The sequence below is a fragment of the Catharus ustulatus genome, chromosome Z, assembly GCF_009819885.2.
Source record: "Catharus ustulatus isolate bCatUst1 chromosome Z, bCatUst1.pri.v2, whole genome shotgun sequence".
NCBI lineage: Eukaryota > Metazoa > Chordata > Aves > Passeriformes > Turdidae > Catharus > Catharus ustulatus.
The window spans coordinates 23124761-23141873 of NC_046262.2; the positions used below are offsets into that span (position 1 = coordinate 23124761).

General features: G+C 38.0%; 1 protein-coding gene across 1 annotated transcript in view; it reads right to left on the reverse strand.

Annotated features, from left to right (window-relative positions):
* JMY (junction mediating and regulatory protein, p53 cofactor) overlaps positions 1–17113 on the reverse strand; it is a 72873-nt gene that overhangs the window by 12635 nt on the left and 43125 nt on the right. Inside the window, exons 5-7 of the mRNA XM_033085660.1 lie at positions 11943–12108; positions 9390–9577; positions 2778–2864 (exon numbers count right to left, since the gene is read on the reverse strand). Coding sequence (XP_032941551.1) covers positions 2778–2864; positions 9390–9577; positions 11943–12108 — 441 coding nt within the window. The remainder of the gene's footprint in view (positions 1–2777; positions 2865–9389; positions 9578–11942; positions 12109–17113) is intronic.

Sequence of the window (17113 nt, forward strand, 5' to 3'; positions counted from 1 at the left end):
ATTTCAATCTTGAATAGGAGCACTTGAAAGACTTGTTACTTCAAGTGATGAGAATTAAATGACAGAATGCTATACTCAGAGAAGCCCCCTTGAATTAAAATTGCATAAATTAGCCAGAGAGCAAAGCAGTATCCATTTTCCCCTCATTCCAAGAACAAAATGACAGTCCAAATGCAAGGCTGAGCTTTTAAACAAGTCATATTAGTATTTTCAAAGTAAAAGAGTTCACAGAATTCAACATCATGAAGTTTTGAACCCAGCAGCGATCAAATTAAGTAAATGTTTTCCCACTTACATTTACAACAGTAATTCATAAGTTTGTGTTTACTCCAGCTTTTGTTATTTAATTGATTTTATGTACAGTAATTTCACGACTATAAGGCGCACCCTTTTGACTAAAATTTTCCCTCGAACCCAGAAGTGCGCCTTATAGTCCAGTGCGCCTTATCTGATTGACAAAGTTGTGAAATTTGCCAAACCAGAAGTGTGAGTTGTGAGCTGTGGGGGGAGCCGGAAGTGCCACGGCAGCCGGCTGGAGGTGGGCCCAGGGGCCCGCGGCACTCCCGCTCCTGGGTCCAGGCAGTCCTGGGGGCCCATGGCTGCTGGGTCCAGGTGGGCCCGGGGGCCCGCGGCACCGCCCCTGCCGGGCAGGCCCCAGGGCCAATGGCTGCCGGGTTGAGGCGGGGCCTCAGCCAGTAACCGTGTGGGGGGAGCTGGGGGCGGAGCCTTGCTGCAAAAAAAAAGTGTGCCTTATAGTCCGGTGCGCCTTATATGATCTACAAAGTTGCGAATTTTGCCGACTCCGGGGGGGTGCGCCTTCTAGTCCGGTGCGCCTTATGGTCGTGAAATTACTGTAATTGCACTTAGGTAAAGGTCTGAAGCTCTTCCTCGCACCTAGGATAACTGTGTTTCTTCTTGTACAGTGACTTTACCTTATGGGAAACATCCCTTTGGATACATCTCCTTTAACTAATTATCATTCCTTATAGAACTTCAGCAGAGTTGCTACATCTTTGAAACAAACACTTACTCCTCATCAAATTTACTGGAAATGGAAGCTAATCATCAGAAGGTGAAATTCACTGCATGCAAGTTCAGAAGTTATCAGGAAAAGTAATGTAACAGCTGACCACAAAGCAAAATCCCTGTGCAGAAACAGCTTTAATTCTTAAGATGACTCACAGCATTAAATACTACTTTTGAAAGCGTATCTCCATAATCAAAAATTCTGATCATTTTTGTGAGCCTTTTACTCTCATTCAGTCACCACAAAAGCAATGTCTGCCTGCCATTTTCATAAGTCAGCTAGTGGCCTGGTGTCCTTCATAAAAAGCCAACTCCTGTGATTTGGGAGGAAGAAGTATGGATGCGTTAGGGAGAGAAAGATGAGAACATGTCTGAAAAATAGTAAGGACAGAAAACAGAAAAAGGTGAAGAGGAGGAGAAGCACGTGGTAAAAGAAAATAAGAACAATGGAGAAAGAAGTTAGAACAGAAGCATAAAAAAAGGAAAAAAAGTAGCTCTATCACTATACCTGAATATTACATATGCATTCAGATCAAACTTTTCCTGAAACAGTCTCAAATTCAAGGTTTTTTGTTTGTTTGTTTTGGCTGACTTGTTTAGTTGGTTTTGTTTCACTTTTAAGTAAAATAGTAAAATTGCAATTCTTATCTGGTTTCAAATTTGGACTCCCCTTTTTGAAAGTTTTCCAAGCGTTATCTTTTCAAAATTTTTAATAAAAATCAGTAATTTAAAGCCTATTTCACAATAATGCTAGAACTTTTCAGTCACTCTTTTACAAAAAAAACCCACTAGAAAAATTTAGCATAAGGTTCTCTGTATCATTCAAGTGGGCAACTGCAGAATACAAAGCTCTGCAATACTTGAGACACAGGGAAGTCCTCTGGCTTTGTCAAGTCTTATTTGTAAGACTGACAAATGAGATACAGTCCACACAGTAACTTTCACTGCCTTATTATAAGAATTGATAAATATTTTTTTTTGCATTCCTGAAAGAATTTTCCAATACATACTGCCTTTGACAAGTAGCCTTTCCATAAAATAAATTATGTAGCTGACTTCCTGGACAAATATATCAATGTTAAAAATGTATAAGGATGAAATAGAATCACTTTCACTAATCTAATTGAAGCCTGAATTAAAGTGACTTGGATTTCAATGCATCTTTGTCAGTGATCTTTATCAAATATTGATACTATGTGAGCTCCCAAAACCTAGTCCAAAATTTGAATATTCTTTATGATAAGTCTATTAGGTACAGCATAAGAGACCAAGCTGGTCTACTATCTGCAACAAGACTATGAAAAAAATCATGGAGCATCCACCTGGAACTACAAGTTTATACAACATAATTCGAGTAACTGCTTCAGTAGAAAGAAGAGAAGTAGCAACCAAGATTATTAACATTCAAGAACAAATGTTATTTCCTCACTCCTATGAACATACCAGACGTGATCCTCGGAGATGTTCAGAATCATCTATGTGCAAGTGATGATAAACATAACAAACCACTCAGACTGTCACCCTAGTAAAAAAGAACCATTCTACTTGTTTGGTTCACATGTCCTCCTAACACAACTATATACTCCCCCTTACCAGCATAATATGACACAGAAATCCATGGTGCAAAGGTCAGGGATACACACCATCTCTTGAAAGAGCTATCACTCTGAATACTCCCCTAATTAATATATAATGAAGAATGAAAGCTATTAATGACAAGCCAAGCTCAACAGCAGAAAACTCAAACTTACCAGCTGAACAGTATGGTGCATTTTGTACTCCTCCTCGCTCTGGTGACGCTGCTGGATCTTCTCATTATGCTTTGCAATACAGATCTCCTGCAGGGACATAAAATATAACCTATAAGGCATGTAATTTAAATACAGATTTACATAATGTCATATTTAGAAAATGGCATCTAGAAAAATAGAAACTGCAGAGCCTATTTCAAACAAGCTCATTTAACTTAAAGCGAACTGTAACTGAAAAAAACCCGAAGCCAGACAACTGCAAATCTATTACTTTTAACCATCAAAAGAATAGATCCAAGTGACAGCTGCTTGGAAAGTCTGTTCTCCAGCACAAGTACAAGAGTGGCAAAAACCACTAAACTGTCAACACTTCATAAAGCCCTTGTTTAACCCTGTGTATTTGCACACATGCAATACTAACTCTCGAATGTACCACATATTTCTGTTTATGCAAATAGCTTCCCATTTACAGGTGTCAGTTCATCTTTTCCATGTACTATCTGCAAGCACAGACAGGAACAAAGTTGTTACCATTTATGACACTGAGTTCACATCTCTAACATCTGGTTTAAAAGAAGATGAAGAATTGGTTACACTGTCTGCAAGTAAGTTAAAAACAAGCAAAAAACTAGGACATGTTACAACAGCTAACAAAGAAGACTACGACAGTCAAACTTCGAGTAGATAGACAACTTCACTGGATGATACTGAGGGCTAGGAAATTGGACAGTATGAGTAATGGAATTAGACCTGGTATAGAACTAGAGAAAAGTCAGATGTACAGTCTTAAACAAATATCACAGTTGTGCAAGAAGGTACAATCTTAGCAGTTCGGAGTCTGACTCCAGATACAGCACGGAGCTAATAGGGTTCCCAAGTATCATTCAGTATGACTTTCTGGTCAGATCCAGAAAGGAGTTTTGCCATTGAAAGAATTGTTTGAAGGAGCTCATGGAGTAAAGCACAAAAATAAGGAGGGAAGGGATGTAAGAAACCTCACTATTTTGGACACTTAAAAATGCAGAAAAAGCTGTTCATCTGCAAGTTGTCTATGGACATGCTTTGATCACGTAAAAAAATAACCAGTGTTCCTGTACGGGACAGTAAAACCATCAATGTTACTGCTGTATACAGGTAACTGACAAAAGCAAAGATTTCTGTGCAAATACTGTCCCACCTTCACCTGAGGTGTATCACAGAATGGTTAAGGTGGGAAGAGATCTTAATGCTCATCTAGAGCCAACCTCCCTGCCACAGAAAAGGAATCTTCCACTAGACCAGGCTGCTCAGGGCCCTATCCAGCCTGGCCTTGAATATTTCCAGGGATAGGGCACCCACAATGTCTCTGGACAACCTGTGTCAGCAGCTCACCAGCCCCAGAGTAAAGAAATTTCTTTCCACCACCTATTCAAATCTCCCCTGGTTTAATACTGTTCCCCGTTGTCCATGTAAAATATCTGTCCATGTCAAAAGGCACTCACTCTCTTTTTTCTAAGCTCCCTTTATGTTCTGAAAGGCTGCACTGAGGTCTCTCCAGAGCCTTCTCCAGGCTGAATAACCCCAGCCTGTCATCATGGGAGGTGCTCCAACCTTCTGATCATCTTCACAGACCTACTGTAGACTTGCTCTAACAGGTCTATGCATAGATATATATAGCCAAACACAGCTCAGTTTTGGGTGTCTTTCTGGAGGTTTTTTCTCCCTCCTGGTGAAGAGTTAATCCTGGAACAGTCAGTCAATTTAATTTGTAGCTGCAAAAGTACAAAATACTTTTATCTCTGTGTTTCAAAGACACAGCAAGTTACACAATACTAACAGAGAATCTGAACAAGTTTCTGTAATACTCCTAACTAGTTTATAGCTTATTCTCTATTTAGGTTTCAAATATTAAAAATTAATGAGAAAATGTAAGTTGATGATGGTTTGAGTTGTTTGACATGTCTCAAACACTTGGGGACCACAATTTTATGTAATGTTTTTACTTTAGCATCAGTATTTAAACCTTTCTGATTAAATGCAATAATGAAAAATGGTTTAAGTATGTAAAGAGAACAAACCTAACCAAAATGTATTTGGTGCTCACTTTGTAATCATAAACAACCTACTTCAATGTAATTAGATCTCTTGGACATGAAATAATAAAAGCTACTAGGAGGGGCTGAAAACATGGTGCAGGATAGATTAGAAAACTGAATCATCATAACTAATTACAGAAATGGTCTAAGAAAAAAGGAAAGGTTGCAATTTCAGAGGGACAAATGCAGGGTTCTACTTGTAGACAAGATTAAGTGTACTTGTAGACAAGATACGAAATAAAAAACACCCAGATGGCAGCATTAAGAAAACTAACTGGATGATTGTGGCATATGACAAGTTCAATATGTATCAGTGAACTCTGGCAAAAAAACCCAAAACAACAAAACCATAATAATTGGGTGTACAAGCAGGAATACACAGCCTATTGCACATGCAATGTAGTCCTTACTTCTAAGCACTGGGAAGCAGGCACATTATCACAGAAACATCAAGTACGGAAGAGACCCTTAAGATCGTTCTATCCAACTGTTCACCCAGCACTGCCATTGTAACCACTAAACCATCACCTAGCACCAGATCCAGACACCTCTTGAACACCTCCACGGATGATTTTTACCACCTCCCTGGGAAATTACGCTCAGTGACAGCCACATCTCAAGAAATATGTTGATCAACTGGGTGGAAATGGGAAGGCAAAAAGAAGTAATGCCCATTCTTCCTTTAATCAACTGATTTCACAGCTATTAGATTATACTTCTATTAGACACTAAAACAGAGCTGAGGAACCATTTCAACCTTGGTCACTAGTTTAAGGCTAGTAACATGTAATATATGTAGAAGAAATCTGCATTAGTATTACATCTAACTGGTTCCAGTGAGTCTTTCAGTTTAAAAAACACCCCAATGAAAAGGTTAGCTTTTCATGTGCAGAAACCATATTTTACTATAAGCATTCAGTGCAGTTATGTTCTTATGCTGCTGTTGTAATAATAACAGAATACGAATAATCCTATGCTAGCTGTTACTGCATCTACATGACACCTATTTTGGCATGGTCTGCGCTTTAAAATGTGTGCTTGCAAAATTCTAAAGGTATCCTATTAAATGAACACAAAAACATGTAAGGAAGTTTCCTAGACGAAAGCACACATTGTGAACATAGCCCAAACAGCTTCACCATCCAGTCTGCTTGTGATAAGGAACACTCTTCCCGGGTGCAAAATAGTTTAATTTCATCACAACTCTGGTTTTATAAAGATATTTTTTGAAATACCTTCTGTGCCATTTTTTTTACTTTGATGCTTTGCTATAAATCCAGCTCCCTAATAAATCAGCTGCTTGTTCCATATGATAATCTAATTAATACTAATGTGTAGCCAGCAGGGGGTAGAATGGCATAACAATAGCAATTTCCTGCATGAAAAATCTACAGCTAGCTCTCTAAAAGTAAGAAAAAAAAGTGAAACTGCTACTAGATTTTTTGGTTTTAGTAACTCACTGTCATCAACACAAAGGAACATCCAGAAATGATTGTTTAACAAATGCAAATAGATTTTGTATTTATAAAAAGAGAATAAAGAGTTTATACTCATGGTAGTACAGTGAAAAAATATCAAATTCTATAAAAGCAGGAGTTTTTAAAATGCCAATTCATTTATTCTAGAGTCATGACTGAATTATGTTTCTAACACCTTTAACAAACATTTCTAAACAAAAGCTTGGTACAACTATTTGATGACATCACTGAAAAACTGATGCATCACCTGCAAAATTAGGAAGGAATTTATGAAAAAGGAAATAGAGACTACAGACACTGAAGTTTATATTTAAATTACAAGTTGCCTTACTCTATAAAGAATAATTTATTTCCTTTCACTGTGTTATATCCTCATTAGAGAAGATTTTCAAATACCTGGATGAAGAAATTACCTTCTTCCAAAAAATAAAACTGATGATAGAGAAAAATTTCCTGTTGTTTCCTTAATCCTGATATCTGGCGCTAGAAAGGAGACATTCTCCTAAAGGCATCTTCAGTTGCCAATATCTTGACAATGAGAAAGGACTGTAATTTCTAAACATATCATAAGACTGTCCTATATACCACTTAATGCAAAGCTTACTTTTTGTTTTCAACTACATAACACACAAGCTTATTAAAAAAACACAATAAAAAAAGAAGAAAAAAAACCCACCAATTCACCAGTAAAATCTCACCAACCCAATCCAAAACAGAGCACTTATATAAAAGTCTGTTTCAAGATACTTCGCTGAAACATGCAAAGTCAGGAACACAATCTGAAAAGCATTAAGTACACTCTCATTTCAGTTCAACAATAAATGCTTCTTAATTGAAACAGACAGATATTTACCACACAATATGTACTTTCCATATTCACCCTCCAAAAGTCACTTCATATAGCATTCAGTCATCACTGCCCTCATTCTCACCATCTATAGTCTGCTTTTGTATCCCATCTATATTTTAGTTCTGCATACTTGACTTAACCTGCTAACACTTCAGAGCAAGAATCCCTTTTTTCTCCCACAAATACAAGTACTCACACCAGGCACATTAGTGTTCATTAACAGTGGTTTGCAGTATCACTAGAAAGGTCATTGAAAATACAAAGCTTGCTTAAAAAAATGAGACCAATCTATGAGTTTTGATTTTCAAGTACAGTAATTTCATGTGTGTAAGACACATCCTCTTGACTAAAATTTTGGTCCAAACCCGGAAGTGCGCCTTGTACCCCAGAGTGCTTTATACATGGACAAAGCTCAGAAATTTGCCAACCCAGAAGTGCACCTTAGACTCCAGTGCACCTTATACTCGTGAAATTAGTGTAATTGCCAGAAAGTTTAGAAGGACTCTGCATTATCCAGCAGTAAGAAGAGAAGCTAAAAAATGGCCTTACTCTTTTTTGCCCAACAAATGCCACATCTGCCCTATCTTTTTGCACATAGATGGTTTATTCTCTCCTGTATGTTTAAACACACATTTTTCTATGCTGATTTTTCTAGAAGCTGAAAGCTAATATCACCCTGCAGCACTCAACTGCAGAGAATGCTATGCTGGGCAATGACATAAGTAAGAGCTGGAACTAGTTCTGACAGCAATGTGATGTCCAAGATCCACATGGAGACATTACCTCTGGTCTTGAAAGCAGTATAGTCACAGCTATCCCAGCACAATGTTTGGAAGATGTAACTGTACCACTTCTGCATGCAGATGCAGACAAGCAACACGATCATACACAGCTCTGCATGTTCTCACAGTGCACAAGCAGGCATGCTGCTACTCCTGCTACAGGCAAAACCAACTCCTTCAGCTTAAACAAAGTATTCTATCATAGCATAACCTGAAAACAAATGAGCAGCTGAAGGTGATTAGTTCATTACACAGATTACGGGCATACTAAAATATCTCTACTCCTGCTTCTTCTTAACCTGTGAACTCCAGTAAGTTAGTGTAAAGAACAGCAAACAGGTTGTCGCTTTAAAACAGGTTTGTCTACTTTGTAAGGTCCCAGCAGTTTCTTTTCGTATCTAGGAGAAAATATCATATTATACTGTAGCCTGCATAAATTAGCGTAACAAGAGATAAGTTCTCTTACTTAAAACACTAACAAGAATCCTGATACTTTTTCTCTTTAAAAACTCACGTAGAACAAACACAATGACAAAGCAAGCTGCTTCACATAATGGCTACCAGGAGACCTTTCTTTTAATACTTCATTTGTAGTCTTCTCCATATTGGGTTAACTAGAAACCAGGCAGTGACTGACAAAATACAAAAAAATCCAATACACAAAATGTATCAACAACTTTTCATTTGCTCCATTATGCTTCAGATTTAGGTACAGAAATAGATACATTAATTATGAAGTGCAGGCAAGACTTGAGAGCTCTTTGTACGAAGGGGCCATGTTTCACACAAAGGGACATGACTGGGAACACAGAACCAAACCGACAACTCATGCTAATCAAGAATGAGGCCTCAGCTGACATTTCTGCATAGTTTTATAGTACATAGTATGGGGTAGAATCTATTTTCTAACAAGTGTTACAGTGGTCTCTCAGAACTTTGACCTAAATAGCACACCTAGAATTACAAATCAAGAATATAGACCAGATTTCATATAGATCTGCCAAATACAGAGTATTAACAACATATAAATTTAAGAGGATGGGGTAAGAGAATGAAAACAGAACTCACTAGTGAGAAACACACTTGCAAATTATCTTCTGAAAACATATACAAAACTACTCTCCGTAAAAGCACTCATTCTAGCATGTACTTTCCACATGAAAGTATCCTAATTAGTTAGTAGAAATAAGTTTATTTGTTGACTTCAAAGTAATTGAAGACTCCTTTAAAGCTAGAAGAAAGGTAAACAGAATTGTAAATGTATCACTTTAATAAGATATGCTATTTTATTTAGCATTCTGCAAAACAACTCCTAGCAAACAATGAATGTAATCCACAAAAATTCTGGGAAAATTGTATCTGAAAAACCCTTTTGAAGTTTTATTAAATTCGTTAATTATGTCCAGAAAAAGGCAATTAAACAGTACCTTCTTATTTCTGAGGTAGGCTTTCTTGGCTGAAATACGTCCACGCCTTGCTTCCAGCTGGCGGATTTTTTGTTGTAACTTTTGCAGCTCCTCTTTTTGCAAGTGTATAGATGTTGCCATATCCTCTTTTTCGAGCATGGCTTCCATACTTTCATAAGTGTCATAATACACCACTTCATCTCTCTTCTCTGTTTTAAAGATGTCCACAATAAGAAAATCAAATCAATGGTTCGTATTTGATAAACATTTTGTTTTCCTCAACAACAATCCTCCCACTGAGTTACAAGATTTGATGCAGAAGAATGCCACAGATCTTTCAGAGGTCTACTACCAAAAATCAATACGTCAAAGGAAAATCATGAAAAAGCAAGGCACTGTATGGCATTAAAGTCTTTATGAGGAACAGAAATTAATACCACTGAACCTCAGCCTGCTATTTAAGCAAGCTCAGAGTATTAAAACACAAATGCAATTCTAAACGTACAGCTATTATATGTGGCCTAATTTGAACACAATACCCATGCATGTTTTTGGGTCTCACAAGTGAACCCATGGTGTGTACCAATTTTCTCAGATCTTCACCATGAAGTTCAGGATAGACAAGACTACCTGAATTCTTTGGTATGAGATTCTTCTGTTACAACATACTGGTAATTTCATCTAAGGCGACTCAGACAACAGGACACCAAAAATTCTCTCACAGGTTTTTGATGTCCCAGTCACTGCTTCTGCGAGGGAGGGAGGGCAACTTCAAGGCAATCCTTCAAAGCATTACAGGCCTGAAGAGGAGGTAATTACTAATAGTTTTATCAACACTCATGATTTTTAGCTTCCTGAGTGAAGCATTTGGAATAACACTGAGCTCATCTTTAAATGCTGCCTTCTCATCTCTTGCCAAGCAGGAAAGAGGGGTGATTATAAATTCTTGGAGAATGTTGGGATGAAGAAGCAGCAAAGACCTCTTGTTCTTTATTCCACTGGCATACAAAGTAGGATATATTTGTAATACACCAAGAAGGAAATGCATTACTACTGTCTGCAACAGGCAGATGCAGCTGGCATGTCTGTCAAGTCTCTATTCCATAGCAACACTGAACTTTCTTATTTCAACTTCATCAGCTACTTTCAGAAAGACTATAATTTCTCCTACTTCAGCTACTTGATTATTTGGGGACATTAACTGTTCTATCCACCTAAGCAAAGTCTGAGAGGCAATTTCATGCACTGAACAATTCCCATACATTTAGGAACTGTATTTTTCATTTTTGGTTCCTATGGGATAGTTTTGCATTTATTATTAAACAGTATCTTTCAAATTCAAAATAGCAAAGAAAGCCAAACAGTGAACTGTTTTGTTGCCATGAGGGAAGGAACAAGGAGATGGTTTAGCTCACTGAGGGCTTAATTTTGGATTAAGTTGCGAGTTGAGGGCTTTTCTGAGATTTCTGGAGAAAATATTAATGACAAATTGTATTGCCCTGTGACATGTTTACAGCTTAGTCTCTGACAGCACAGAAGTTTTACTACCACTACACCTAAGACAAAGGATTTTGATACACATTTCTGTCTCCCATTCAGGGGATTTCTTTCAGTCCATAAGTAAGCAGACCCTACCACGTCTTCAATACCAAAACTACCTGTCTGATTTCCCAGCCCAAAATCTATCCACCTCAAAACCACTAATTAATTCTCCACAGACGCACTCAGTCAAAGCTGACACATTTCTGTAAATCATTTACAATGCTTCCAACCCAATGCTTACAATATTCCAAACATACAGCTATAGTTGTTTCCATCACCAGCCATAAATGTGGAGATTCATGTTACAGTGAGACAAATCTGTGATACCTATGTTTTCTCTTTTTCCAGAGGCAACTCACAATATGATCCAGCTTCAAATCTCTTAGGAGAATTTTCTATCCATAGAAAAATTTTTTATGCAAGCCCTACACTAGATACAGTAAAACAAAGCTTTCTTAAATACAAGCATTAAAGATAGAAAGATCTAAAGGATAGAACTGGATTGAAAAATGCTGCATGACTTACAGGTACTGTTTCCACAGTTTTTAACTACATGAGGTGTAGGATAGTCTGGAAGCATAAGGTTTGCATTGCTGCTCTAAATCTGAGATAACAGTATGAGCTTCAAGGGCAGCAAAAGCCACCCAATTTGCAGACATAGCTTTCGAAAACCAATCACTTGAAGAAATAAGTAATATCAAAGCATGCTGTGTATTTTTAGTTAGCCAAATCCAGTAATTAAGACATTTCCTCCTCTCTGGTCTTAATTCTTCAAAATTTCTTCAGAAGTTATATAGTTTACGTATCTCACATGCAAACTTCCAAACATAGACAATGAGAACCATACCAGAACTTCTGTATGTGTATATATATCTGCCTTCTAAACAGGCGTAAATTTTAATGTAACAGTACTTTTGCAGCTCTTCACGTGGCAAAGAATCTGTTCTCATTTCATTCCCATAGGCTTCCCTGGACTCTTAGGAAGAAAATTACCTTTCACAGATTATGTATTAACTGAAATAAATAAAGCACCTGACATCAATCTTCTGATGCTTTCAAGCTGTGCTGTCAGGAGCAGCTCTTCACATTTCAAGATCTCGAACTGCACTTCATATAACTGAAGCTGTAGATCATAGTAATCAGCTTCTAAGTGGTCCAAATGGGCTAAGGCTTCTGTACCACCTTTCAGGCTCTGCATCTAAATAAAAAAAGAAAACAACAAACAAACAAACACCATACAATTCCAAGATAATGATGAGAACAAGACCACAGATTTTATGATTACAGCTAGACACTGCCTGGTACAGTTAAATGTAACATGTTAAAACTCAACACATCAAGTCCCTAAGACACATACTCATCAGAAACACACTTTAACATGCCTTTACTATCTGACATTTTTTTCTACATTTTCTCCATTTCTGCATTTTCTACCACTTGATTCTCTGAAGGTGCATAATTAAATTAGAATTCTCCTATCCTCAAGCCCTAAAGTCAAAAATTAGGCATCTAGAACGCTACAGTTAAAACTTGTAAAAGCAGAACTGAGGAAAAAATGTGAAAGGATGTGGAAACAGGGATAAATACATTTATCACTGATCATCTTGTGATGACAATTTAGTTGTTCCATCCTTTACAGGAGAATAAATACACTGATTAAAATACTTATATATATTTCAATATTCATCTGTATTATATGTTTGAATAGAAAGTAATCCACAACCAAAGTGAACTGCAACTATTCTCTTCCATTCAAACAAGATTTATCTGCTCAACACAGTCAGCAATTCAGATCATATTTAAGAAATACAACATGTAAGGGAATCTTATGTGCTGGGTTTGGAAAGAATTCATACACCTCCACAACCTGCATGCAGAAGAGTTAGTGCCCTATCCAAATTCATTACTGCTCAAAATATGTGTATCTCTCAGCTACTGGACAAAAGTAATATTAAATTTTAAAGGAGATTTGTGATCTGTCTACCTTATTATTCAGAAGAAATGTCCAGTTTCATATTACAGACAGAAAGTTTTGGGAAAATGTTAACTGCAAAAGTCCAGGTAAATTAAACATAACAGGTAGTGCAGGGATATCTTCCCAAAATGATTCACCAGCCTCCAGCAAAGCCTGTAGCACAACTTAAACCACACTGCTGCCTCTTACACAAAACAGACTTAGTGGACTTAATTCATAAATTTGTCCTATCGTTTTTTTATTTTTTTTTTAAACATGCATGCTTGTAGCACCTGCATCATCATCTACTGACAGGGATTTCACAGCTCAATTAAACACAAATAATTTCATCTACTGTACTTATTTCCATATAAGGCTGCTAGACAGAAGATCTGTGAATTAATTCTTGCAACTTCTATTTTAAGTTTCTTCTGCTGTATTTTGTAGTTCTGTAGTTCTGTTCTTTTAAACTCCAGTAAGTCCTTAACTGAACACCAGAAACCTCACAATCATTAATGTATCATATATATGCTAGAGTCCAGTGCTACACAAAAATGGTTTGTTATGCCATTATTTTATTACTTTGCATCCATATTAATTCGACTAGAACAGTAAATGACAATGATTACATAACTGGAGTGAACTACAGGTTGCTTTTCAAGACAAAAGGACTCGATTCTCTTGAACTCTCCAATTTTTTCATATTAGAGGGATAATGTTTATTGTTCAGGCAGGATATTAATATTTTTCAAGGGATTTGGTATTTTTCAAGGATTTCCTCACTGTAAAAATGCAGCAAAATTTGGTGGGTTTGGGGGTAAGGGAAGTAGGTATGGGAAATGTTTGTCTGCTTTTAATTTAAGGCAGTGTGAAAAGTGACCAGACCTAAGAACTTGCCTTTACCCGTGAACTGTGAAATTGACTCAAAGCTTCACAATCTTTTTCTTAAAATACAGATGTTCCAAATTTAAATCAACAGTCTATACAAAAACTGAATAAAGACATAAAAACACACAGAGACCATCCTCAAAAGTATCAGCTCACCAAGTTACAGCAACTGAGTATGTCATTCAGTTGCACTGTGTCTGCCCAGTAAAGGACCTGACAACAGTACCTTAGCCCAACAGACAGCATACATTACAGATGCTGTTAGTTACCTGTCCTGTTTTAGGGGTACACCACCACTCTACTCAGCTTTCAAATGCAAAAGAAATGAGAAATTAGTACTGCTGTATGGTTCATTGGCAGATATCCTAGCCACATAATAGCTCCCCATGAAAAAGTAAAATGAAGATCTTGAATTTCAAGAATTTATGTTGAAACTCCATGTAAGCTACTAACACTGCATGGTAATTCAAAACAGTATCATCACCTTTGGGCATATTTCAGAATATTCTGTTAAAAAATTCTCTTCTTAATGGAGAGCAATTCTTATGAAATTTTACCTGATCTGTACTACAAATTTGCTGCATCATTGGTAGCTCTCAGGCTGACCAATACAGTGAAAGAAACCCAAAGAAATTTAACATGAGAAGAGTGTGGGAAACATTCTGCAGTTGTGCTGGTTTTGGCTGGACTAGAGCTAATTTTCTTCTCAGTGGCTGGCACGGGGCTGTGTTTTGGATTGGTGTTGAACCCAGGGTTGACAATATAGAAATGTTTATTGCTGAGCAGGGCTTGCACAGAGCCAAGGCCTTTTCTGCTTTTCGTACAGCCACTCTAGCAGGGAAAATGGAAGTGCATCAGAGTCTTGAAGACACACAACCAGGACAGGTGACCCCAGCTGATCAAAGGGATATTCCAGACCATGTGACATTATGCCCAGTACATTACAAAGGGAAAGAGGAAGGGAGGGACGTTTGTCTTTCCAAATCACAGCTACTTGTGATGGGGTCCTGAACTCCTGGAGATGGATGAACACCTGATTGGCCTTGTGTCTTGGGGTGACTTTAGGATGTTTGTATCCCCAAATCGTCTGTTGGTGTTGAATATTGAATTCTGCAGCTTTAAGATTGCTTCCAGGAGTGAAAGGGAAGAGAAGAGGTGCAGAATTGTTACCAGAGAGTGCACTCGCTCCCCTGCATCCTTCACACAGACCGTGTTGCCTGCAGTGGGCAGTGGGAGAGAACTTCTCTTTGCTCTTGGTTGGTTTTTCTGGCTAGCTGAGGCAAAGGAGTTCCCTGGTCTGTTTTTTTTCCCCCTTTTTCTTGGAACTGTTGGAGCCTGCTCTGGACTAAAACTCAGCAGAGCACAGGGAGCTGTCCCTGTGGCCCAGCAGGCCCAGCCGGCATTTCCCAGGCTGGAGGGCTGAGAGCAGCCTGAGTGAGCCGGGCTGCACCCACGGAGGGGACTCCTCTGAATTTGTCATCTCCTCAGAGCACTGAGAGGTTTTGCTGTTTGCTATTGTTCAATTTTGTGCTGGGAAGTGCTTTGGTAGTTAAATAAAGAGTTTTATTTTCCACTTCTCTCTGAGGAAAATATCTTTTCCCCAAACTAGTTGAGGGCCCCCATTTGGAGGTTTCCTCCCAAATTTGCCTTAAACCGGGACACCTTGGGAAGCAATGAATGAATTCCTTGCTTTGCTTTGTTCATGTGTGTGGCTTTTGCTTTCCTTATTAAATTGCCTTTACCTCAATACATGAGTTTTCTACCTTATAACCCTTCTGATCCCACTTGTGATTGAGCAAGCGAGCAGCCACATGGGTCTGGGTTGTTGGTTGGGGTTAAAACACCACAGCAATAGAACAAAAAACCTAAACTGAGGAGATCCAAGTTCAAGTTTCTGTAATGCCACAACTTTCTGCATTAACGAAAGCAAATAATTTAATCCCTACAGTCCTTGTTGTTTCATTCATACCAATCAGAGCGTGGTTGCACTCACCAAATCATAAAGCGGTTTGTGTTGAAATGGACTTGACATATCACAAAATTCTAAGCTCCCCACTATGGGCAGGGACACCTTTTACTAGACAAGGTTGGTCTGAGCTCCATCCAACCTGGTCTTCAACACTTCTCAGGATCCACAATTTCTCCAGGCAATCTGTTCCAGTGTTGATCCCTCAAAGTAATGAATTTATTCCTAATAAGTAACTTAAACTCATCCACTTTCAGTTTAAAGCCATTTCCCCTTCTCCCACCACAATATGCCCCAGCAAAAAAATTTATTTACGAAGACTGAATGTTCAAAAATCCATAGACAACCTGCTGAACACAAACACTGTCCTCAAAAATAGACATAGCATGTCTGTGTTCTGAATTGTTTAAAATCCAGATATATTAATTTCTTGAGCATTTTAGTCTCTTCAAACAAATATCCTACTTTTATCTTCAAGAATATAGTAGCTACATGGTTTGCCAGGAGGTATTTCAGTTCAACAAACATTTTCTTTCTAAGACTGCCACCATTCTTCGCCAAGATGCGATTCCTAGTCACATTTCTCACAGTCAACTCTGTATACTTAAGTCTTTTACATTCTCAGAACAAACGATGTGTATCAGAGCAGAAGCTGGTTGGTGCTCATATCTCCCTACCACTGTATTCAGACCCAGAGCTCTCTATACCTTGTAATATACCATCCCAAAGCACCATGCCCATTAGATGTTCCTTACTTCTCTGTCCCCAAAACCCCCAAACTCACAGCTCAGCACTTTCATCCCAATGTCTACTACAATGAATCCTTCCTTCTCCTGTGCAGCCCCTAATACTTTAGCATATCAGACCAAACATTCACTCTTTTACCAGACTGAAATGTCATTCAACAAAAATCTCAGGTCTCCATAGGGAGAAAAATAAGACATGCCATGAAAAGAAGACGCATGGTCATTTGAAGTGAAAATATTCAATATATTTCCAATTAGTACTGCTGGATTGTCTCATCAACTCTTGGCTAAGGATGAAAACAGCCTGATAAACTCACGTTTTCAGACAACTCTTTGATTTCCAAATCTAAAGAGCACTGAAATGCAGTAAACCTATTTTTGAGCTCTGGGTCTTGCATGTACTCTCTCTTCGCTGCAGATCAAGCTGTCTTCCACAGATGCTCCTAAAATAGACGCACAGTCTATCAGCCTTACAAACCTACCAGCCTTTGCAGTGCTGAAGTTTTAAGTTCTCCAGATAACCTTTCATAACAACACCATCAGTTTAGTCAAATTTTGTTGAAACATTTGAAAAGTTCTCTTAAAACAATCATATAATTCCTACCTTCTAATATCATTGCAATCATCTAATCATTTGATTGAACACACA